This window comes from Psammomys obesus, unplaced genomic scaffold (assembly GCF_907164565.1).
Source record: "Psammomys obesus unplaced genomic scaffold, mPsaObe1.curated_primary_1811, whole genome shotgun sequence".
In the NCBI taxonomy this organism is placed as follows: Eukaryota; Metazoa; Chordata; class Mammalia; order Rodentia; family Muridae; genus Psammomys; species Psammomys obesus.
In genome coordinates this window covers 11,679,199-11,704,814 of record NW_026596109.1, presented here as the reverse complement: position 1 = coordinate 11,704,814, position 25,616 = coordinate 11,679,199, and the positions used below count along the sequence as shown (strand labels likewise).

The window sequence follows — 25,616 nt, the reverse complement described above, 5'->3', positions numbered from 1 at the left end:
GACTTGTAGAAAGTATCAGGACGAGGACTAGAACTCAGTTACTTTGATTCGTGTTTTAATCCATGACTTAAAGCACCTCCCAGCTCTCCTTGGAAACCTCATTTTACAAAGGACAAGGCTGGAATTAAGTGAGTTGTATGTTGGTGAAAAGAGTGAGAAAAGCTCTCAGCAGCTGCTTTTCTCTTCTCAGCTGTTGGATCATGTGCATAGCAGTCTGGGCAGTCAAAAGATATCCTGAACCACACATTTAACTTACAAACTGATGGCAGCCCACATCTAAAAAGGAGAAATATGCAAATGAAATTAATGAGCCAATATATCCAAAATATTACTTTAACAGGCAGCCAATACTTATTAACAGGTATCTTACATAACATGGGAGGCTGAGGCAGGTGGATCTCTCTGAGTTTGAGGCCAGCCTTGTCTCCATAGTGAGCTCCAGGCTAGCCAGGGTTGCATAGTGAGACCCTGTCTTGAAAAAAAGAAAGAGACCGTTGCCATGACTTTTTGTTCCGGGTCCTAGAAGTCTGGCATGTCTTTTGCACAGATCATGGTTATCAATGTGCTCAACAGCTCACTTGTGGCTGTTGGTTGTCTTATTGGACAATGCAGTTCTGGGCTTTTGCTGCTCTTAGTTGCTTGTTTACTGCCTACCACTGTTCAGTAGGGACAGCTGAGAAGGAGCACAGAGCTGGGGCACAGGTCACAGACTCACTCCACCAGAGCTAGCCCTCCAGTGCCGGCAACTTTCTCCTTTTCAAATGCTTTGCTTGCTGTCGTCACCCTTATCAATTTTTTTTTTGTTTGTTTGTTTTTTGTTTTTTTGGTCTGTGGTGTGTTGAACTGATCCTAGGTTACACCCTTACTTTTGAAGATGTGAATATATTTGGTAAACATTGCTACCTTTATTAACAGTTCTACCAAGAATTGGAAAACAATTCTAAGCTTAGGCATAATGGGGAAAGTCTTGAACTGAGATGGGAGTAAGGGTGGCTGGTTTGCAGAATGGAAACAAGACTAACTTGGATATATGACAGCTTAAAGGTTTTCAGAAAGCAACATAGGGGCTGGTATAGGCAGAGGTATCGTTCACCTTTAAGTCTCAGCACTCGGGAGGCAGATGCAGGCTGATGTCTTGAGTTTGAGGCCAGCCTGGTCTACAGAGTGAGTTCCAGGACAACCAGGGCTACACAGAGAAACTCTGTCTTAGAAAAACAAATAAACAAACAAAAAGCAACTTAGGTTGTTTTTATTTTTTTATTTGGGTTTCTTTCTTGTTCTTTTGAGACAGACTTTTCAGGTGGATTTTCTCGTTATTGGTTCCAGTTATACTCCATCTGGTTTTAACTGCTCTTGGCTTGAGGTGGGCCCAGGGAGGCCTTGGCAGGGCTGACTTGGGGCAGCAGGTCAGCGGATTGTATTTGGAGTTGGGCCACTGTCTTGTCACAGTGAATGCACTGCTTAGTTGTAGGTTTTGAAATGTGGTGGAATTCTTCCCTGTGCCTGGCTTTCAGGCTGAGAGCTTTGCCCTGCAGCCTGGGCGTTGCCCAGCCAGGTGCCTCCTGCCCGCTGGGTAATCACCCTCTGCGTTTCTTTATATTGTAGCGTGACATCCCTAAATCGTACGGATTTTTAAATTGAAATTTTTAGATGTTTGTTGTGTTTCCTGGGCTGGTCTCCATGCCCTGAGCTCAGGAATGCTTCAGTCTGCTTCTGGAGAGCTGTGGGACAGCACGTAGCAAGTTTGTAGCTTTGTTTGCTCACTGTAAAACTCTGTGCTTTTTGTTCACATTTGCCCCTCCAAGTATTCTACCCTAGACCTCTGGAATTTGCAGTGTGCATTCCACTGACAGTACCCTGGGGTCAGTGCCTTCCTCTCTCCTGTTTCTGCTCTGGGTGGCGGCTGCATCCAGAGACTGCATCAGACTCGAATTCGACCCTGCTGACAAGACTAGGTGGTGTCTTGAAGCAGGAGACACATGTCCAGTTCTCATTCCTTGTTGACCGTAGTAGAGCTAATGCTCAGTGAGTACTTACTCTCATTGGGTTGGCAAAATGGAGATAATCTATAGTTATGTTAATTTTGTGATGCTTAATTTTATTATCTGTTTACCTAACAGTGCAGCTCCAATAGGCAGGATAACCGCTTAATTATTTCCTCTCACTTGCTCACTTGCCTAGATTTTAAGATAATGACTTCAGGCCGCAGCCCTTACATATCAAAAAAAAAAAAAAAAAAAAAAGGAAACAAGAACCTAAGTAAATATTTGTGTAATGTTTGTAACAGTGTTAGTCACAATAGCCCTGAAGCAAAACAATTCAATTGCCCATACAGATGTATCTGTATATCATATGTGGCTATGCACAGAACCACACAGAACCCTGGGCCCAGTGAGCTCAGTCCTCACTGGAGATCTGGAATCACCAGGAGGATGACCCTCTGTTGGGTTAGTGCGGTGGGAAGACCTGCCCACCGTGGAAAGCTCCACCCCCTGGGCTGGGCTCCTGGACTGTATTGTGAGACCTGCCCACCGTGGAAGGCTCCACCCCTTGGGCTGGGCTTCACTTCTGTAAAGTGAGTGAAGAAAGGGAGGGAAACAGACCCTTTATCCCTCTAGTTGCTCTTGTCTCAGGGCATTTTATCGTAACTGGAAAAGAAACTAAGACAAATGCTATTTAGCCTTAAGAAAAGAAAGGAAAGTTTCACATATGCTAACATGTGAGCATCTTGAGGATGTCATACTAAGTGAAATATGCTAGCCACAGAACACAAATATCATCCTGTTAGAAGAATCATCAAATTCATGCAAACTGGAAATAAAATGGTGGTTTCCAGCCTGGGCATGGAAATAACTTACTTGGTGGGTATGGAGCTGAGTTTCGACAGGAAATTTCTGGAGATGGATGGTGGTGACAGTTGCACAGCAGGATAAATGTCCTTAGTGCTGCAACACTAAGTAAATATCAGACCAACATGTTTTGTCACCATACTCAAAAATACACTGGAATTTCCACAGTTCTGCAGGTAGACAGCTCAGGGGGATTTTTTGCTGCGATTTATAAGGCTGACATCAGCGTGACTGGGTTGGCCTTCTCTGGAGGCTTTGGGAAAGAACCATTTGCAGGCTGTTGGTAAAATGTAGTTGCTTGTAAACATCTGGAGCTCTCTTTGCTGCTGTCACTTACTGCCTTTACTCTGCTTTGGGAGGCTGGGCCTAACTGCCCGTCTCCTCCTCGTAGGACAGTACACATTGACCCCTAGTGTTGTGACTCCTTCTGGTGTCCCCTCATAGACAACTCTGTTTTTAAAAGGCTCATGCAGTTAGCTTAGGCTAGAGAACCTTTTGCTACTATTTAACATACGCATTGCAGCGATCTCATCACATAGTTTTCATCCGTAGTTCCAGGAGAGATTATCCAAGAACAAGTGTCATTCTTAGAATCCTGCCTGCCACCTAGAAGAACAGAGACACCTCATTTAAATCCTACTTCACCCTTTGGTTGACTGAAAGAGGGCAGCTGTAGGCTTGAGTTTGAGTTCTCTTTAAGTGGAGATTATACTACATTTCTATCAGAATTCTGTGGGCTTTCACTACTTGGCACATGGATGGTGGTGTGATGGAAATGCACTTCTGACAAGGCTGGGGTACAGTTCATTTGGTGGAGTGCTTCCTAGCATGCAAGAGGCTCTGGGTTCCATCCTCAGAGCTGCCAGACATGGGTGGTGAATGCCTCTAAGCCCGGCACTGGAGAGGTGGAGGCAGGAGGATCAGAGGTGGAGGGTCATCCTCTGTGAGGCTAAGACACTGTCTACGGTTTCTTCTGCTTCGATGAAATACCACAACGTAAAGCAAGTTGGGGAAGGAGAGGGCTTATTTGGCTAACACTTCCTTATCATCGTTCATTATCGAAGGGAGTCAGGACAGGAACTCAAGCAGGGTGGGATCCTGGAGGCAGGAGCTGATGCAGAGGCCATGGGGTGCTGCTCACTGGCTTGCAGAAAGACTCGTGGTATGTGCAGGACATCAGGAGTCCACATTTTACTGCCTGAGACACCTTGCAAGGCATCAGGCCCAGACATTTTTCTGGAGCGAGGGACTGAGCTCAGGGCTTGGCAATGCTGTGAACACACTCCCCTACTGAGCCATACTCCAATCACTTCCAGTCTCAGCAAGGCCATACAGGCATGTGTGACTTTGTTAGTTTCAAAGCGAGCCACTAGATGGCGCACTTGCCTTGAGGAAGTAGTAATGGCTGGTGCTTGGGTCAGATCCTCAACCCCACCCCATGTTTTATCCAAAAGCAAAATAGTAACTGCATTCGAGAGGCATGTGAACTGGAGACAAGAGCATGACATCTGTGAAATGAAGGCTAAGAATGAATTCTGCCTTTAACTAGCTGTATGAACGGAGCCAACGTTTTCCATTCATTTTTGAGCTCTTAAACACACACACATATACACAACAACAAAGCAAAGCAAGACTGTGTATCATGTTGTTCTCTCACAGAATTGTCTGCCTCAGATTTGTTAATATATTTGAAAAGTAGTAGTGACTGAACCTGCTGCCTTAGAGATGCTGGACGAGGAATCCTCCTCTCTCTCTCTCCTTCTCTCTCACACTCTCTGTCTCCCTGACTCTCCCCCCCTCACTCTGTCCGAATCTGTCTGTCTGTCTCTCTCACACTCTCTGTGTTATGTGGTTTGCATGCATGTTCTTGTGGGGGTGCATGTACACCTGCATGTGGGGCTTAACATGGAATCTTCCTGAGTGGCTCTCTACCTTCTCTATCAAGGCAGGCTTGCCATGCAAGTCCCTTTGCTGCAGGGCCCCTGTCTGCCTTCAAATGCTGGCTTTCTAGGCAGAGCAGCGTTAATGTGGGTTCAGACCATCCAGACTCTGGGCTTGATAACGCTTTCACAATGAGCACTTTAACTGCTGAGCAATCTCTGGGCCTCACAATTTCTGTAAAATCAGCAGCAAGATGGGCGCCTGTGTTTGCTCCTGCTTCAGTGTGATACTCTGCAGGTCCCAGAATAGCAAATGAAGGAAAAGCAAGAGATAAAAGCCTTCGTCAGAAAGTTTGAATTTGCAGATATTTCTATAAACTGTTCTAGTGGTCCTGGCACATGTTGTAATATGAGAATAAGGAACAAATAAAAAAGATCAGAACGAGGGAATGAAAGTTACTCATTTGTAGATAGCATGATCATGTGCTTAAAGGCCACAAGAACCCACAGAAGCAGTGGTGGGATGGCTCAGTGGGTAAAGATGCCTGCTGCCAAGCCACATGAGCTGAGGTCACTTGCCAGGACCCACATGATAGACGGAGAGGCCAGCTCACAAGTCATCCTCTAACCTCCACATGTGTGCCAGGACACACATGTCCAGCCCCCCTGCCAATAAATAAAAGAATGTGAAAAAATTACAGAAAATTTGTCTGTACAACTAGCTTTGAGCAAAATTTTGGATGTTGAGAGACCAGAGGGATGGGCCAGTGGTTAAGGGTACATACTGTTCTTCTAAGGACTTGAGTTCACCCATTTCCGATGACCCACAACTGCTTACAAGCCAGCTCCAGGGTATCTAACACCTTCTTTTGGCATCCGTGGGCACCTTTACATATGTAACATACATGCACAGAGACACACATACATACATATAAAAAATAAAGCATAAAAGGAAATGGGGCTAGATGTGGTACGCACACCTTTAAGCCAGCACTCAGGAGGCAGAGGCAGGTGGATCTCTGCATTTGAGGCCAGCCTGGCCTACTAAGAAATTTCCAGGTCAGCCAGAGCTACCCAGTAAGGCCCTGTCTCAACAACAACAACAGCTAATTATATATGAGAGCAGTGTGCAAAAACTAGTAACACTCCTCAGTAATTCCCATAACCAATTAGGAAAAGAGTTAAAGATCTGTGTTTTGTAATAATAGGTAGAACTCATCCAGGAATTTGTTTTACAGGATAAATGTATTCTTTTAAAGCAGAGAAGTTATAAGCCATTGTTGAAAGGCTTTAGGGGGACCTGAATAACCTCAAAATTATTACCACAGTCAAAGAGGAAAGGCAGAGGGAAAATGTAAGGAATATGTTTGACAAAGGATTAATACCAAAAAAGTATAAAAAACTATAAATCTGTGACAGAAACAACAGCAGATAACCTAAAGAATGCATACAGTCATTAAGAAAACACAAAAGTATACTCAGATATGAAGTGTATATTTAACTCATAGAAGAGGTAAAATATGTATATTCTTAGCATGGATTGTGTGTATAGATTGTCAATGTGGAAGGAAAGGGTGTGTATGTGTGTGTGTATTTGCTTTCAACAAACAAATGATGAGGTTTAAAGAAAAGTTGCTTTGTCTTTTTAGTGGAGCCTAAAACTATACCTAGAAAAACTCAGGACTTGTTGAATCAGTGAATGAATGATGCTAAAGCGGGCCCTTCATGCAGCACCTTCATGAGCAGGCTGAGCGCAAGCATTCTTGCTTCCCTTTGTGCATTGACTTCTTCTTTCTTGTCTTTGCATGTTTCTCCAGGGCGCAGTTATGCTTTATTTTTGTTACATTCCTAGCTGGCCCAGAATAGGTATTCATTTTGTGTACTGAAGTAATTAGTAAGTATTTCTTTGGATCAGGAGTTGCTAGAATTGCCTTCTACTTTGCTTGTTCATTTTGGTTTGTTGAGACAGGGTTTCTCTGTGTAGCCCTGGCTGACCAGGAACTCACTCTGTAGAGCAGGCTGGCCACAGACTCACAGAGATCTGCCTGCCTCTGCCTCCCGAGTGCTGGATTATAGGCATGTGGCTTCTACCTTTTGATGGTTGGTCTTTGAGCAAGTTGCCAGGTGTTCACTAAACCTCAGCGAGCGTGTGTAGCGAGCGTGTTTATATGAGTGCAAAGTAGAGTTCCACTGTCAGTTCTGCAGTGAGGGCGGTGTGCGGTTACCGTACAGTGGGATATCTGTGCTGTGTGCGAACACGGGCCACATGCCTGTTACGGGGTGTGGACAGCTAATGCTCTGAGGGCCATCTTCCCTTTATTGCCCATGGAGTCAGCTCCCCAACCTGCTTTGCTCTTTTTGTGAACACAAACAAACCCTGCAAAGTGACTAGATTCTTGTCTTGTTTTGCTTTGTTTTTTCCCCAAATCATGAAAGCAACCACTTTCTATCTTAGATTTTTGAATCATATTTGTGTTTATGGTATTTCTGTGAGTACAGGAAAAAAAAAAAAAAAGAGAGAGAAAACCAAGAAATCCATCCACTGGAGAAGACTCTGAAGCCATAGCTACTGTCTGCAAACTGAAGCAGCGTCAATGGTTCAAGTACTGATGGAGCGTGAAAAACTGACACTCAAAAACCTCAGAGAGAAGGCTGGGCAGGGGTGGTACACACCTTCAATCCAGCACCCAAGAGGCAGAGGCAGGCGCAGGCAGTACTCTGTGTTTGAGCCAGCCTGATCTACAGAGCAGGTTCCAGGACAGCCTGGGCTACATAGAGAAACCCTGTCTTGAAACAGAACAAAACAAGCCCCCAAGCAAAACAAAAAAAGAAAAGCTCAGAGAAAAGTCATGAGAGGCCATGGAAGATAAACCTATCTTACGTTGGTGTGATGAGCCTTAAAAGCGTCGCAGTCAAAATGCTGATGTTTTGGTTGGCTAGTGCAGTAGCTTCTTGGCAATAGAATGCCATTCCATCTGAATTACCAAGAAAAGTTTTGCTCCAGATAACAACAGCAACAAACCCAGGTAGAGGAGAGGAAGGGGAGTGGGCAGAAAGAACAGTCAGACACATGGTTTTGGGAAGGAACTTGGAACAACTGGTAGACCTCAACCAGTTCGGGTGGAAGTTGGGAATAGATGAGTGTAGAGAGGGAAGTTAGGGCCTTGGCCTGAGCTGCGGTGGGGTGTGGCCAGCTCTGAAACCCAGACAGTCTTGAGTGGAAGGGAAGTTCTTCATTATTGTATGAGGTCCGCAGGAATAACTCAGAATTGTAAAGTAGGTCATAAAGCCTCTGGGAGATGAAGAAGGGCCAGTGACATGGCTACTTGTGTCCAAGGAACGGACACTAGGAATTCTAGGCAAGAGGCCTAGATGACTGGACACTCTTGCCTGAAAGGGAAATGGAGAAAGAGTCTAATGCTGGAGGGAAGCAGACTCAGAGAGTCAGAGACATGCGTGCGCGTAAACGCAGCTGGCGCTGATGAGGAGCAGAGGAAATCTGTCTAATTTTCTCTGGGGATGGGGAACAGAGTAAGTGGAGGGATAATTTAAAAAGGATGGGTGAAAACCTCTACCCAGTAAGCCGGGAAGCATTGTTGAAGCTGAAGCTGCCATCAGTGGCCTTCCAAGTTGGTGCACTGCTGTGTGCGCTCACTCCTGCACAAACTTGTTCAGTTGACTTAACATTTTCTGCCTGCATGCCAGAAGAGGGCACCCGATCTCATTAGAGATGGTTGGGAGCCACCATGTGGTTCCTGGGAACTGAACTCTGGGCCTCCGGAAGACCAGCCAGTGGTCTTAACCTCTGGGTCAGTGATACGACCCCTAGAGCCACCACTTTAATCCCACCTCTTGGGAGGCAGAGGCAGGCAGATCTCTGTGAGTTCAAGGCCAGCCTGGTCTACAGAGTGAGTTTCAGGGCACCTGTGGCTGCACAGAGAAACCTTGTTTAGAAAAACAAACAAAAACGAAACAAAACAAAAAAAGAATACTGCTCCTGAGCTGGGCATGGCTGCACATGCCATCCCAGCACTCAGGGGACAGGCAGGCAGACCTCTGTGAGCTCCAGCACAGCCAGGGCTGTCACACAGAAACCCTGTCTCGAAAAACCAAACCAAACAAACGAATAAAAAATAACAACAAACAAAACCCCACTCTTGATTTCCAGCTTTCTAAGCCACTTATGTAGACCTCAGAAGATAGGTTCCATGTTCTCGCCTACCCTTCTGGACGCCAGCTATGACTATGGTGGTGATAATGATTCAGAATATTAAAAGGCCAAGAAAAATGGGAGGACATATTTCCCTGACACTGAAATGTAAAGGCTTCTAGAAGACAATGTAGGAAAATACTGCCTTGGCTTCAGGACTGAGAAAGATTCTTGAATACACAGAAATCACAAGTAAAAGCAGTACACTGTAGAGAAGGAATTAAAGTTTAGAACTGTCCTTTAGAAGATAGAGGATGCAAAAGGCAGGGGACAGATGCTATAAACAATAGAAAGAAAACTGCAAACAGTCAGAAAAAGGTGGTTTGGTTTTTGCTTATTGACAGCATTGAGCCATCACACAAAGGATGTTCGAAAGACATAAACCTGAAGAGGTACCTCCTCAGTGACCAGGGGAATGAAAGTTAGAACCACATCAGACTTCAGTGGTCCCCGCTGGGGGACTGAAGATGTGCTCGAGAGGCGGGAGTGTAAGCCCGCAGCTACTCTAGGAACCCCAACAGTCTGCAGACCGACATGTGCACTCCTGGTGTAGCAAATCCACCCTCAGGTTTCTGTCTGCTGTGCAAGAGAAAAGAGCAACATGTCCAGAACAGCTTTCTCCTAGTGTAAAACGAGAGCAGTGTAAATGTCCACAGTGGAAACACTAACTTGTGACTAGCCTTATAGAAACACACCTAAGAAAACCAAAACCCTCAACAAACCGTGCCACCTGCAGCATAGGCGACTTTCACAAATACTGTGTGAAAGCAGATAAAAAGATAGATGAGTTTATTTGTATGAAACTCAAGACAGAAGGACTTCATAATGTTGAAGAACAGTGCTTGCCTCACTGTGTGGAGGGCAGCCCATTGCCTGTCACCCCAGGGAGGCTCCATGTGACTGGCCAGGAGGCTCCCTTCCTCCCTCACAGCCCTCTGCATCCCTTCAAAGCTGAGACCCATCCCCCTATGATCTTGTCTGGTAGAGGAGGGCTGTCCTTTGGTCAGGGTATATGAGTAGCTATACCCCTGTTACAACCGCCAAATAAATCCTCAGGAGTAGTGTTTACCTTTGGGATAGAGGGGTGCGTAAAAACTTAGATGGAGTTACACAGGAGAGTTGCCCTTCGCTGACCTTGTACACAGCATTTGTATATGGTACATTTCAAAATAACAGTTTTCCCAAGTGCACGTGTGTAAAATGCTTAGCACGGTGCCGCATTTGGTGCACATGTTGAGGTGGCAGCAGCGGCTTTTCGATGTGGTTTTCTTCTCTGTGGCCAGACAGCATTGCCCTGTCCCTGTGGTGTTCCAGTGCTTGTGACTCCGCAGTGATTAACATGGTCTGTATTTGTGCCATCCGTTTGCGTACCCGCCAGATTTCTGGGCCTGTTGAGCCTTTGAATTGCCAGTGTTTTGGTTTTTGTTTTTGTTTTTTTTCTGGGGCTGGAGACTGGACCCAGAGCCTTATTCATGCTAAGCCTTGCTTTGCCAAAATAGTTTTGGCTCCAGTTATTTCTAAATTTTGCTTAATTTTAATTATAATTAAATGGTCACCCAGGATTGAACAGCTACAATATTGAACAATGTAAAGCCAGGCTATATATATATATATATATATATTTTTTTTATGGGAAATTAAGGTTGTTTTGAACAGTCAGAGGGAGAGGTCAGCGTCAGGTGCAATGTCCCTGAGGGCTACTCAGGTAGTAGCAAGCCCTACCTGGAGCAGGAGACTGCCATGTAAGTTCCAGAGCCCTCCAGGAAGTGCAATGGACCTCGCAGGAATGCTTTCTTCCATGTTAGCTCATCTAAGGCTCTTGTGGTGGAGGCCTCTGAAGTGCGACTAAGGAGGACCAGGAAACAGCTGTCCACCTGCTGGGGTTCTGTCTGAAGAGTCCTGAGGTGGCCATAGGATGCAATGAGTGGGAGGAGGCATGATGCAGGGCTGGAGAAGGGTTAGGGCTGGGCAGATTTATGGAGCTGCTTGGGGGAGGGGGATGGGTGGGCTTTGTTTAGAAAAGGAGAGGGAGCTGAGCTGGAAAAATGACGTGAAAACTCGAGGCTGCTCACTGTGTTGTTGGTGTATGGAAGAAATGTTGAGACTGAGCATTTATAGAATCTTTCTCTGTGGGGAAGGGAGGTGGCAGGAAGTGGCAATAGGAAGGTTAGCTCAGCCAGATTTGAACAGTCTTGACTGGTATTAAGAAATAAAGTTGACTTTATTAGTTTAGGGAAGGCCGAGGAAGATTTTTAAAAAGATGTGTTTCTTAGAGTTTGTGCTTAGAAAATAGTTCTCAGGTAATAACAGAGAAGCTTAGGTGTCCAGACCGGAGGTGGACCACATTAGCTAGCGGGGAACTGGGGAAGCTTCCATTCTGTCGGTAGCCGTAGAGATGGTGAACTTAGGGTACCAGCTCCAGGCTGGAGACAGCTCAGCGGAAGTGCCTGCCCAGCGGGCTGAGGCCCTAGCTTCATTCACCTGAACCGGAGGAGAAAAAAGCAAAAGTGATAGTTACATATTTGGAGCCCTTGTGAGGCCTATCTTGGGTTATAGATGATGAACAAACTTAGATTAAGAAACCCAAAAGGAAGCGCAGACAAGCCATTTGGAAGTGGGTTGAGCTATCTCAGCTTGGGTGAGTTACAATTTACACACTGGGCCTGGGGAGTGTGGCTCAGTTGTTGGCATGTGGTCTAGCGCGTGTGAAGCCCTGGACTGGATCCGAAGCACCACATGAAACTGGGGATGATGATGCATATCATTAATTCTAGCGCCCCGGAGGTGGAGGCATCGAGATCAGGAGGTCAATGTCATCCTTAGCTACCTAGAGTTGGAGGACAGCTTGGGCTGTGTGAGACCCTTTGCTAAAAAGAAGATCAACATTGGGCCCTGTGATCCCAGCACTTGGAGGCCAGCCTGGTCTACAAGACGAGTCTAGGACAGACAGGGCTACACAGAAAAACCCTGTCTTGAAAAAAAATCCACATGTTATCCAGTGTACTGATTTAATGTATGTGGTTAATGTTTTTGCATATTCATAGGATTGCTCAACTACCACAGTGGTACAGTCAATTTTAAAATGTTTCCATCACTTTGAGAAGAAATACAGTGCCAGCCAGGTATAGTGGTATGTGCCTATAATGCCAATGGAAGACTGACAGGAGAATTACTTGAGCCCAGGTGTGAGGACTGGGCAAGACAATGGCACCTTTTCTCCAAGCCGCCTCCCTGCCCCTGCTTGCTGGCCTCCAGCCCCTATCCCCCCCCCCCCCCCCCCCCCCCGGGACTGCTGACTTTCTTTCCATCGGGTTTGTCTGTGCGGTTATTTCCTTAGTGACAAGCTTCATGCAGGCAGAGCACTGGGCAGTGTGCTGTGCTCTTCTCTTTACCTTCCCTTCTGGAACAGGCCTTAGAGGCCAGAGCTCCATCCAGCACGCACTCCTGGACTTGGCCATTGAGTCTTTGGACCCGGGGATTGTGTCATTCATCAGTTTCACAAGGCTGCCTAAGCATAAAGCGAAGTTAACCAGTTAGTGCTCTGGCCTGGTGCAGGGGTCCATGATGGACGAGAGGGTGCCTGCCAGGGGCGTCCAGCCCTGGGCCTGCGTGAGCTTCGTGTTGGCTTTAGACTAAGTGTGTAGATGTTGCCTTGTTTGAGAATGGGGGCAGAATTTCTTATCCACTCTGAAACTGAAGAACAGCTAAGTCGTGTGTGTGGAACGAAGATGAAGGAGGTTTATCTGTGTGGTCTCCGGGAAGAAAAGAGTACATCTTTGGCTCCATCGCTTAGTATTTTTAGGGCAAGAGCAGTCCCCCACGTACTGCTCTGTTCATGTGGTAATGTTTTTGTTTTTTTCTCCAGTCTTTTGATGTTCCATTTCAAGGTGTCTTCATAATGAGCCGTGCGAGGGTAATGTGGTCCCGGGGGGTGGCGTGCTCTCTAGCCCCTCTGGGATAGAGAGATATTGACTCCTTGAGAACATTGCCCAGGAGACTTTATTTTGTGTAGCTACCTCCCCCCTTGACTCCTGTGGTCTGAGCAGGACACATGTAACTGTATACAACATGTCAAAAGTTCCCGAAGCAGCCAGCCAGCGTGGTTCCCTGCCCTCTTGCTGTGTTCTGAGAGTCCTATGTATACTTGAGTGCTTTGTGTCAAAATAAGTAAAACTGTCCTGCGTTGCCAACGCCTCACAGCAGTTTAGTGGGAGGAGGCAGCCATAGGTGCAAACAGTCACAGTGTGAAAACGGTGGCACCCGCAGGAGCACAGTGGTCACAGGCGCATCTGGTATCGGGCAGTGTTTGGAGCAAACGTCAGCTGCTGGTTCTGCACTAACAAGCGCAGTACGGAGGCAGCCCGCGAGGAGCACCTGCTGTCCGAGCCACACAACAACCCGGGGCGGCGGCGCCTTCTGATCCCGGGTTAGAGAGCAATTTAAAGCTCAGCAGGCTCGGGGCTGGCTGTTAGACAGAGTCAGCCTCCGTTTGTCCCTCCCCCTGCATCTGTGTCCCCTGTGCAAAGCGTGGAAAGTCTCCGAGCTGGGCACCACTAGGATGTCCTGCCAGCCCTCCTCCTCCAGTTCCTGTTCCGAAACAAAACCAGGCTCTCGGATTCCTCCTGTCTGCCGCCCGCCCCGTGTCCTCTGAGCTCGGGTGTTTCAGGGCTGTGGCAGCAGTGGAGACTGCTGATGTCATTGTTTGCCTCACTGGGGTTTTGCTCTTTGTTTCACAGGGAGCCGTGATTGGGATAGATGACGAGGACGACAGCACCTTCACAATAACAGTTGATCAGAAAACCTTCCACTTCCAGGGTGAGCTGAGAGGAGAGGTCTTCCTTCTTGTGGTCCCACCTGCCTTCCCCTCTCCCAGCTTGTTTGCTGAATGCCTGGAATGGTTTTGCAACTGAGCCCGCATGAAGGAGGGCACAGGAACCTTCTGGATGAAGCGGCCCGCAGGGCAGGCAGGGATCTGTGTCTGCAGTGGACGCACATTAATTGAAGCGACTGTGGATCTGGCCGCAATTGGAGATCAGAAATTTAAAGGATAAAAATCAGTGAAAAGCGAGAGTAATGGGCTGCTGCTGCTGGCTTGTGCTTACAGAAGGTTGCGCACGTTCTTTCTCAAGGCGTGTGGCTGTGCTTCTGCATGAAGAGTCTAAAGACTGGCTGTGAAGGCTGCAGTGTTTGTCCGTGTGGGGCTCAAAATGTAAATTCAACCGAAGCTAGACGCAACCTTCGCATGAAAGGGTTTGCTCTGCTTCAAGAAATCCAAGTTCGCATCCATTCCATCTGCATCTGTGTCTTGTCTGCCAGCTATCATTCCTCTGCTATTATCCTTTCTGTAGTTAATAACTCCAATGCCATCTGCCACTGCTATGTTCCGGCATTGCATGCTATGGCTCGCCGGTAGAAAGGGTAAGGTACTGGCCAATTGTTCTCATTTCATCTTGCTTTGAAAGCTCTAATCCGGCAAATAAAGGCTGATTTTAGTGACCTGGTCCAAATGACCTGTCATCTGCTAGGAGTGCCTGTTAGTTTTGGTACTGGTGTTTTTGCTGTGTTTCCTATCCAGAATAACTTCTGTTTTAGGTTTAAAGCAATCTAGGAAACTTAGAAATGAGACTGCTTGGAGATGTTAGTATGTGTGATCACTGTTTCGGTTGCCAGGTATATCAGGGTGAATGAGTACCCAGTATGGTTACAGTGTTGACATGTTTTGGTTGGGAAGTCTGCTGTTGGCCATCTGTGCTCTGCAGAGGTGTTTAGATCACTGCTGCCCGGCACTAGGACAGTATATCACAGTTGTTTCTCTTCATTGTCTTGTTTAAGAGGTGGCACGTAGAGATGGAAGATGCTGCCTGTGGACAATAAAGACAGGCCAACATACTCAACAGTGGTGTTCTAATTGTCATGTGCTCATCCTTAAACTAATAACTGTGTTTCAGAGTATTTTTTGTTTAGAACTGCTTAAATAATGGTGCTCCCCTGGAAATTTCCACTCCATTTAACTTCAGAAAACCTCTTAATTATATTTAGGTTAAAGATGCAATGCTGCTTAAAGCCAAAGCAGGTACCTGGGGCTCACTGCTCGGATGAAGTTGAGCACTTGACTGCAGTAGGCAGCAGCTGCTGGTTGCAGGGGCCTGCAGCCCAGGGCTCTGCAGTCCTGGGGAGGACCCTCGGGCTCGAGGAGCTTTGTTTGCTTGGTGGAAAGACTGGCTTGGATCTCTGAGCAAAGGCGCTTCTACCTTACCTTAAATTATTTACGTCAGACTGACCTCTTTAGCATTCTTGTATTTAGTGGCTTGCTGGTAAAACAAGACATTATTTGACTGATAAAGATAAATAAGATTTTTAAAATGAGCGAAGCTTCCAGACCATGAGGTTGTTTTTACTAAAGCATTTGTGGGGTGTTACGCAGCATGGGCGCGTACAAAGAGCCTAGACTGTGCATTTATTTAGGTGACTAGGAAAATTACTTCAGACTCAGAGACACTTATTTAGAAGAAGATCTGCAAATTTGATAGAAAACATTTTCAGCGTCTGATAGAGCTTACATTTTATGGTATTTTTTATATTAAATTGCTGATGAGAATTGAAAGCAAATCCAAGTTGCTATGTACTGTCACAACATGTTTGAGTGTTTCCTTTTCCTGTGCTGAGATAGAACTCTGGGTCTACATAGCAAGTTTCAGGCCTTCCTGGGCTACAGAGTGAGACCCTGTTGCAAAAATTAAAAAAAAAAAAAAAATTAAAAAATTATAGTACCAGGAAAGACCCTTAGGACATTTTGATCAGAGGGTGACATGATGAGACTCATATTTTATGGGCTTGCTCTGGCCGCCATGTTGAGAATAAGGTGCAGAGGGCACAGACATAGGAAAGCATTTAGGAGGCTATTGTAGACAAGAAGAGAAGAGTGATAGTTTCCACACTGCACCAGGTGGGGTGGGAGGTAAAAAAAGCGGTCAGCATGTGTGTGTGTGTGTGTGTGTGTGTGTGTGTGTGTGTGTGTGTGTGTGTCTACAGTTAATAGGAAGTCAGACATGCATGAGGGGCTAGGGGCTGAGGGCTCAGTGCATAAAAGCTCCTGCTGTAGAAGTGTGAGGAGTTTGGTCCCTGGGCCCGGTCAAAGGTGGGAGGAGAGACCCAACTCCATAAAGTGTCCTCTGGGCTCCTCACATATGCTGTGGTGTACATGAACTCCCATCATCTGTGCATGCATGTTTCACATACACTGAAACACATGATAATAATAATCAGTGACATTTTAAAAAGATCTTCAGATAAAAACATTTAAGAATGCCTCATATGAGTCAGTGAATTTTGGTCAGTTTATTTACATATAGCTTTCACCACAGTCAACAGATGGTACATTTCTACCACTCCAAAAGATTGCTTCCCTTCCAGATGCCCCTCCTCAGCAATCTGACCTGCGTTCTGGTAGTAGGGGTGGGGGGCCATCACACACATGGGATTATATCGTGTGTATTCTTGTTTTACTCTGAGCTCAGAACAGTGTTTAAAGTCCATCCGTATCGTTGCACGGCTACTTTTCTACTGCTAAGTCACGTTCTGTTCAATGATGCTGAGTTTGTTTTGAAGCTTGAATTGTAGTGTATGAAAGAAAAGCAAGTTCAGGTTGACACTGAGAGTTTTGACTGGTATAAAAATAATGGAGTTGCCATCAACTGAAGTGGATGATTCCAGGAAGAACCAGTTGGGAGGAAAGGAGAACTCAGCGCAGATGTTGAATGTGTACTTTGGATATGGAATTCAGGGGAAAGTTTCAGGTCAGAAAAATAAATATGGGACTCACTGGCATAGGGAATATTTATGGCCTCAAGAGTTTGGGCTAAGAGCAGAAAGAAAACAGTCCAGACACTGAGCTGTAGGCTGCAGCACTTGAGCACGTGCCTCGGAGGCCTCAGGATGAGCCAGATGAAGACAAGGCTGGGGAAAGGAGGCACAAACAGGTGGGGCCTGAAGACGGCTTCGAGGAGGAGAGGGTCAGCCACTGGGCCAGATGCGGCTGGCAGATCTCGGAAGGGGGCTCTGAGAAACGATGTCATAATGGACCTGATCATGAGGCGCTCAGAGAGTGCTTTCAAATTCTACTGAGCAGATAGCAGGAGCAGAAGAAGGGATTTCAAGCTATGGGAGTTTGGGGAGAGTTTAAGTATGTTTAAAGACAAAAGAAACAGCAAAAGCATGCTTTCTGTGTTGACAGCAGAGATTGCATGGAAAAGAGGAGCGGATAATACTTGGAGGGGCCAGGGGTGTCAGATCAGTGGTGGAGCTGAGCCAGTGGGACCTAGGCACAGCTGCAGGCCTTGCTTTTGGCCGGGAGGACGGACAGTTTAGCTGTGGTGAAATTGCTGTAGCTTGTGATAGACCCTGAGACGATCACAGCAGTGGTGATGGGGAGAGCAAAAAGGGATAGATTGGACGTGTGTGACCAGTGTGAGCCGCTGACTGGCCGGAGGGAAATTTAGTGCAAATGGTGTTCGTGGCTTGGTCTGTGATTGAGCGTTTTCATATCAGAAACGACCCAGAGCAGGAGTCTTGAGGAAGTTAGTTTGGAGATGCAGAGATTGTGGGACCCCAGTGTGAGCTCACAGGCAAGTGGAGAGAGTTGGTTATTAGCACACTTTCGTTTAGTAGAACTGGAAGTTGAACGTCCGAATGACCAAGTGGGATTCAAGTAGACAGGCCAGCAGTTCGTGGTATGCAAGCCTGATGACCAGGGTCCAGCTGCTGGAAGGAGACAGCAGACTCCCCACACTGCCTTCTGACCCCTGCCGTGCGCTGTGGCACACGTGCGTGCACGTGCACACACACACCATACACACACGACATGAAATAAAGTGCAATGGTAAAAGCTAGCGGCGTGGCGAGGGGAGCAGCTGGGCTTGCCCAGTCGGTTACGGTTTTTGGTAAGGCTTGCTTTACCAAAGTGGATTCTCCACTTCAAGAGAAGTCAGATGCGGTTTTTCTTAGTCAATGGGAAATGGGTATGTAAGATTTCCAAATTTTAAAACATTTGAAAAAGTGTTGGTCAAATAGTGTGCCTTTGTGAACTGTAATAAAGCCTTTGGATCTCAGTCTTTGATAAAAGTGTGGCAGGAGTATCTGGCGTCTGTCTAGGGGATCACAAGCACAGAACTGATGGTCAAACCCGAGACCATGCTAGGATGGAAAGCCAACAGGCAGAGAAGGTAGGATGGAGGTGTGCGTGTGTGCGTGTGCGTGTGTGCGTGTGTGTGTGTGTGTGTGTGTGTGTGTGTGCGCAGGCGCGCGAGAGTCAGGCTCCTCATTTGAACTTGCTGCTCACACATTGGCTAGGCTGGTGGCCAGGTCATCGAGCCCGGGGGAGCTGCCTGTGTCAGCTTCAATAGTGCTGGAGTTACAGGAACCATGACTTTGATGTGAGTGCTGCAGATGGAGGCCTTTGATGTGAGGCCTCCATGCATGTGCAGCGAGCACTTACCTACTTGAGGCATTTTCCCAGCCCGGGAACTATCATCTGAAATTATGGTTTTTATAGATCAAAAGTAACCTCATATCAGCATTTCATATAGCTCAAACTAACACAAGAGGCTCACCTTAGTGATCAGGAAAAGTCCAGTTGTTTGAATTTTACTTTAAAATAAAGTTGTACCACCCCCCCCCCTTTTTTTTTGTCTTTATTTTGAGACAAGGCTGGCTTCAAAATGAGTGACTCATCTTTCTGCCTGAGCCTCCCAGGTGCTGGGATGGCAGGGTGAGCTACCACTGTCTTACAAAGTTGACGGCTTAATGTATGTAATGATTTATAACATGGAAATCAGGATGAAAATAGCAAACACGTGTGGAATTCAACCATGCAGCTCACAATTCCACAAAGTAAGTGCTCGTGCCATTGTGATTTATAGATGGGGAGACTAGGGGCGCACACAGCTCACTAGAGCAGAGGTGAAAATGGAACACGGGACTTAGTGCCTCCTCTCTTTGGAGACAAGGTTCTCATCAATTCTTGGCTGGCCCAGAACTTGACCTCTGGCTAGAGAGGGTGACCTTGGGCTTCCGGTCCTCCTGCCTCTGAGTGCTGAGTGCGGGGATGACAGGTGTACTTCGCTCGTCTGCTTTCTGAGAGGCTGAGGATCAAAGCAAGGCCTCGTGTGTTCCAGGCACGCTTTGCCAGCTGCGCAGCCCTTGCTCTTGCTCTTGCTCTTGGAGTTGTCACCACAGACACCTTGGTGTAGTGAAGTGTCGTTTTATCAAGAATTGATGTAAAAAAAAAAGGACCTTTAAATAACAGTGCAGTTTAACGCAGGTACAAAGTGCCGTGCCCTCAGTGGCCCCCGTGTCCCTTTACTTAGCAGCAGCACTGTGGTAAAGCAGCTCTTAGGAGAGAGGAGCCCGACACCGTCCCACAGGCTGTGGCCATCATGGGTGTAACTGCTAACCCACAACTGCAGATAGCTTTGTTTCTAGTTTTAGAGTTGGGGAAACCAAGTTTTAGGAAGCTCAAGTGGGAGGGCCAGAATTTGTGCTCAGACTCATCTAGGTCAATGGTTCTTAAAGCGTGTTTGTAGACAGAACTTCAGCCCCAGCCCCACAGGGAGTGTGCTAGGAATAGGTGTGTTGCCCTTGAGAGCCAGAAGCCCTGGATGGGTCCTCTCCAGCGATTGTGAGGCATTTGAAAGCGTGAGATCCAGAGTCTGGATTAGCTCTGCACATGAACGCCAGTTTACTCTCCAGCCACCTCAGAATCATGGTTAATGTATGGGTGAGTGAGATGTGGAGGGTCAGGGGACTGGGCCTCTGTCGTAGCTTGCTCTTAATGTGTACCGTCGAATTTGCATTGAAGGGGTCTGGTCTCTTGGCTTCAGCAAACCTGAAGTGAACAAAATATTCTTTTCTTTTTTTTTTTTTTTTTAAGATGAAAACTGTATTCTGGGCATGGTGGCAGGAGGATCGTGAGCTTGAAGCCAGCCCAGGTTACACACAGAGGCCCTATCTCAAAAAGGGGCGGCGGGGGGGGGGGGGGACACTTTGCTGAGGACATTTACTAAACAGTTCAAATTTTAAACGGTATAAATTTGTCTGGACATATTTTAGCGTGATACAAGTTGCCTGAGATAAATCACAACGCCGTTAAGCACTGAAAAGAAGCTTCACTTGGAGCAACGCTAAGTGTCGGTGGAGGAAGTTGTCTGTGCTTGCTCTGATAACCACTGTTTTCAACTCAGTCCACCAACGCTCGGCTATTTCCTGAGACCCAGAGTTGTTATGCAGCCTAGTGGTCAACACTGAAGGCAAGCATTTCGCTAAGAAAGTCCTGCTGATCAAGGGTGTCAGGGCGTTGGTGCCTCACCGTGTCCACATCAGGCGGCCCGCACACACCTGCGTGGGCAGCGCTTGGAGCAGGCCCTGAGCCTGCACGTGGCTGCAGGTTTGTGTCTCTGCCTTGGAGAAGTTGCCCCGGCATCACCACGCGAGCACATGCCGCTGTGTTCCGGTGACCGAGACTGTTCCCTCTGCAGTTTCATGTTTCTGATTTTGATGTGGTAAGCTTTCCAAACAGAAAGTCACACAGTTCACGGATGGGAGGTAAGCCAGCTGTAATTAATTCTGTAATTAGCTGTTATAATTTCAGCCGTGCTCGGGGTGTTGGGGAGAGCTGGCTCATGTTTGGGAGTTTGTTGTGGGTCCGTGGGAGGACTGGGTCTCACCAGTGGACCTGTGTGGTTTTTAATTTGTTTTCTGTGCTCGGTCCTCCCTGAATATTTGAGATTACAATCTGCCCAAGTTTAATTACAGACTCCGGTATAGTGAGTAGCTAGTTGGACCTCTCCAATTAGTTTTAATTTTTGTTAGTAATTTGCATTCTATTCCACAATTCATTTTTCTTAATTGCTAATGTAAATTTTTAACATGACCATCTAGGGAGAGTATTGTAAAGATGACAGTAATTATCACTTCAGTCCTCCTGCCTGAATGGGAGAACGATGCCACTTCCTGTCTGTGTGTAAGAATAAGTGACCCTGTGGGCAGTAGAAACTTCTGTGTGGCTGAGACCACGGACTTGATGGAAACCCCTTAAAGGGAAGAATTCTTGTTTGGCTTCAAAGGCATTAGCGCATCGTGCTGTGGAGGCATGGCAGAGCAGCGAGTGAACACGGCAGCTGAAGGACGCTGTGTCACGGAGAGCCCCACCCCAGCATGGCCGTGACTCAGGGAAGTGTCTTTCTAGAGCTTGTAGGCAGCCGTCAATCGTCTGTCCCAAGCAGTTGTTCCTGCTTCTATAACTATGGGAGGAGACCTCGTGAGTCTCAGGAAGCAAGGTTTCTCTGTAGCCCCGGCTGTCCTGGAGCTCACTGTGTAGACCGAGTTCAGAGAGCCGCCGCCTCTGCCTCCCGAGTTCTGAAGGTGTGCACCACCACCACCTGGCTCGTCCACTTATTATTATTATTATTATTTAATTAATTTGTTTTTATGAAGTCAACAATGCGAGGATGTGCATTGTAACATAAGGAACTAGCTTCGTGTTGTAAAAATCGGTGAACGGAGCAAAATTTGATTAAGAGACTCAATTTCAGATCCTCGTTCCAGCAGCAGCTTCTTGGTTGCAGTTTCTGGTATTTTTCATGTTATGGGTCAACGAGTTAAACTTTGGCAATTCTGGCAACACCTGGATTGCACTGATTCTTGCTTTTCTTGCCCAGTGCTGCCAAGGTTTCTCTTCAGCCCCTTCAGTACTCTGACTCGTGCAGGGTGTGAACATTCATTTTCATGACCGTGACTCCCACATGTAACATCCGTGTATCATGTGAGCTGCAGTCTTCTTCTGCCCTTGCTCTTGGCGTGCGTGCGTGCGTGTGTGTGTGTGTGTGTGTGTGTGTGTGTGTGAGAGAGAGAGAGAGAGAGAGCGAGCTTCTCGTGTACCTTGGGCTGGCCCCAAGCTTGCTGGCTTCCCCGTGGTGGTATTGGAGTGTCACTCCACACCTGGTTTGTGCAGCGATGGGGCTCAACCCCGACACTCTTTGCACGTTAGGCAATCGCTCTACCAGCTGAGCCACGTCCCAGCCCACAGTAAATGAAGAGGTCCTTAAGATAATTCTGCCGACGTTTGGGAAGAGCTCAGATTCGAATGAATTATAAAAAGCTCTGCCTCTTTAGGCAGCTGGCAGCAGTGAGGACCTACCTCTTCCAGTAACTGGCTAGTCAGGAGTCGGGTGTTTTGTCATGTAGAGGGTGTTGAACTGAGCATGCCTGTGCCGGTGGCAGTGCAAGTCAGGGGGACAGGGATGTGGTGAGTGCTTTTTTTGTCCCTTGTAGAAGATGATTGGAGATTTTTTCCCCCTATGGAAGGTGATTATAATATGGTTATAATACACGGTAGAAGTGACCCTTTGTTGAATAAAAAAGCCTTATAATGGAGAGAACCGCCACTGAGGGCTAGCTTAGTGTTATGCCCGGCACAGTAGTCCTTGCAGGGACCACACATACACTAAGAAGGTAGAGAGCTTTATTAGCTATACAGGGAAGAGCTTGAGGCGTGTGTGAATTTGTAGTCATGGCCACACATGTAAGAAGTGAGAGGCCTAGATTTATATTTACAGTTCTCATTTTACAATGCTGTTCATTCCTGACTTACCCTCCTGGGACTTGGGGTCACTCTGACCAAGTTTTGAGGGAAACAATTCAACATATCTTCTCTTAGTTATTTGTTCTATTCAGAAACCTGGTTTTCCTAAGAAAACTCAGGTGGAGCATGAGATGTTGGTATTGGTTTAAGCATAGTGATCTGGCATAAACACAAGTCCTGTGTTGGAATCTGAGTTCTGACATCTTGCTGTGTCCAGATTGTCCTTATAGGGCGGGGCTGAAGCCTCTGGGACGTGCAGGGTTATGGCTCCAGCCCTGATCTAGAAGTGTATCCTTTCTGAAGGAAAGGCAAAGATATTGTGTTAACATCTCAGCACTAAATATAGAAGGGAGAGGAAGTGGCTCGCTGCCCTTTGCCCTGAGCAGAATTCCTTGGGGACTGGAGCCAGAGTGAGACCTTCAGAAGGAATATTGCACACGACAATGCAGAAATAGAAATGCCTTCCCGCTGGTCTACTCCACAGAAACGTGCACACTTCTTCTAAGTTCAGGAAGCTTCTCTACACACAGTATGTAAAGGACACTGTCTAATTTATTTAAAGAGGCATACACCAATTATTATAATTTTTTGATAGGATTCTGTTACTTTGTAGCTCTCATCTACTTGGTCTTGTTTACTTCAAAAGCATACAAAAGAATTAGTAGCTAATTCTTTTCACATGTTACTTCCCTTTACTCTATTTCCTGAATTTTATTTATTATATTATTGTTATTATTATTGGCATGCCTCACTCTGTAGCCTGGCTGATCTGGAACCCTCTCTAGGTCAAACTGGCCTTGAACTCAGGGCTGATCACCTGACTCAGCTTTCCAAGTGCTAGACGTAGAGGCACGAGCCACCACACCCAGCTTCTTCTTGAACTTTTGTTTAATAGACATTGATTTTTTTCCCATTCCTTTTCTTTCATTTATTAATTCAAGTAAAGTGACTGTGTAATAGTTTTCTTTCTTTCCGACGTTCTGTATGTCTCCTTGTGAGCTGAGACTTGGTTTAGCCTCCTAAAATTACCTTCTGTCCCACTCTCCTCCCTTCTCATCCCCGGAATGCTTTAAAGATAAATTCTCATCTTGCATTTTTTTTTTTCCAATAACATGTATTTGAGTTCTTCTCCTCCTCTTCCTCCTCCTTCTCCTTCTTCTGGCTTTTCAAGATAGGTTTTGTCTGTGTAGCCTTGGCTTCCTGGACTCACATTGGTTTGAGTACTTCTTATTTATAAGTTCTGTAAACCTTTCCTTATTTTCTTAAAGAGAAGACTGCAATATGGCTTTGGCACACTTGGCACTGTTATGTATCTCAAGCTGGCCTCGAATTCACAGAAATATTCCCGCCTCATCTTCCAGAGTACTGGGATTACAGGCGTGTACCAAGCTTAAACTTCTGGGGCTGAAGAGCGGCTCAGTAGATAGTGCACTTGCACACAAGCGTGAGGACCTGAATTTGGACGCAGAACCACAGGAAAAGCTAGGTGTCGAGCTCTGGGTCAGAGAGAGACCTTGTCTGAAGAAATAAGCTAAGGTGTGTTTGAGGAAGATGCCTGACATGCACACATGCAAATGCAGACCTCTGACATGCAAATGCACATACCCCACATACAACTCATACACACATATTCACACATGGCATACACACACATGCATGCACACACTTCAAACCGAAAACAAACCCCGGCTGGTGGGGAGGCTTATCAGATTTCGATTGGCTATGTCAGAAGCTTTTCAAACCCTAAATAAAAATTTTGGAGCCATCTTGCTTTTCATCTTGTGTATTCTTTTGTTGTCTTTTGTTCGTTTAAGGCCTCGCTGGGCCGACAGTCACCTTTTGGTTCCTGAGTGCCAGGACTGTGTGCTGCGCCTTGTGGAACAGCCCCTCCTCCTCCCAGCCAGCCAAGGCTGAGGCCTTTCGTGCTCTGTGTCTGCATCTCCTTGGATTCTTGCATGGCTTTGTCCTTTGGCTGCTTCTTTGCTGTGCCCTAAGCCTGTAGCTTGTTTACATTGTTGCCCTCTTTCTCCTGGTTTCCATGCTGTCAGAGTGCTCTCCTGATTAATGCCTGTGTGAACTGTCTAAAAACACACCAGTCCTCAGTTTTCCTACATTCCCATGTTGAAGGTCTTGTTCTTTTAAAGTCGAGGAATAGTGACTTTCAGCCATTCACTAAAACCTGAAGTTAATACAGTAGAGAAAGCCCTTGCAGGAGCTAAAAGTATTCATATTTGTGTATATTCGCATATTAATTTGTCAAGGATTCTCATTGGGGAGGAATAGTCCGGTGACTGAATTGAGAGGAGCTCGCCTGGTTTTCATGGCCTCTGACTGGATGAGCACACAGTTGCTAACGGTGCCGACTCTGTCCTGGAGATACGCAGTGTTGCTGTAGATCGTCAGAACAGAAGTTGTGGAGGAGAAACACATTTGTAAATATTTGTATGCGTTTTGACAGCTTAGATACTTCAGCTATAACTGTTAATACATTTTTGAAGGAGCCAAGTATGGAAGATTTAATAAGCAAAAAATAATTTCTTAGGAACTCTAACTTGCTAGGTGTAATGACACACATCTTTAATCCCAGCACTCAGGAGGCAGAGGCAGGCAGATCTCCATGAGTTTGAGGCCAGCCTGGTCTACAGAGTGAGTTCCAGGACAGCCAGGGACACATAGTGAGACCGTGCTTCAGTAAATAAAGAAACAGGTGAATGAATAAATGAATAAAAAGAAACTCTAACTTAACTTTAGATTACAAACAGAAAATGGAGCACTATACCCAATGAGAAGATTCGTGGTTCATCAGTTCTCACTCAGCAAATATTTTGTTGAACAATTGTTTCCCTGATGGGATTCTAGACCTACAGAAAAAGAGTTTTCATAGCCTCCGAAGAGAAGCCTCAGTAGTATTCTTCGGCATCTGACCAACACTCAAGTGATAGCTTTTCTTTTCTTTTCTTTCTTTCTTTCCTTCTTTCTTTCTTTCTTCCTTCCTTCCTTCCTTCCTTCCTTCCTTCCTTCCTTCCTTCCTTCCTTCCTTC

General features: G+C 46.3%; 1 protein-coding gene across 5 annotated transcripts in view; it reads left to right on the top strand.

Moving 5' to 3' along the window:
* Positions 1-25,616, top strand: part of Osbpl9 (oxysterol binding protein like 9) — a 121,125-nt gene that overhangs the window by 22,398 nt on the left and 73,111 nt on the right. For all 5 annotated transcript variants that reach the window (XM_055628790.1, XM_055628788.1, XM_055628791.1 and 2 more), the window contains exon 3: positions 13,676-13,754. In XM_055628790.1, the coding sequence (XP_055484765.1) occupies positions 13,676-13,754 (79 nt within the window). The remainder of the gene's footprint in view (positions 1-13,675; positions 13,755-25,616) is intronic.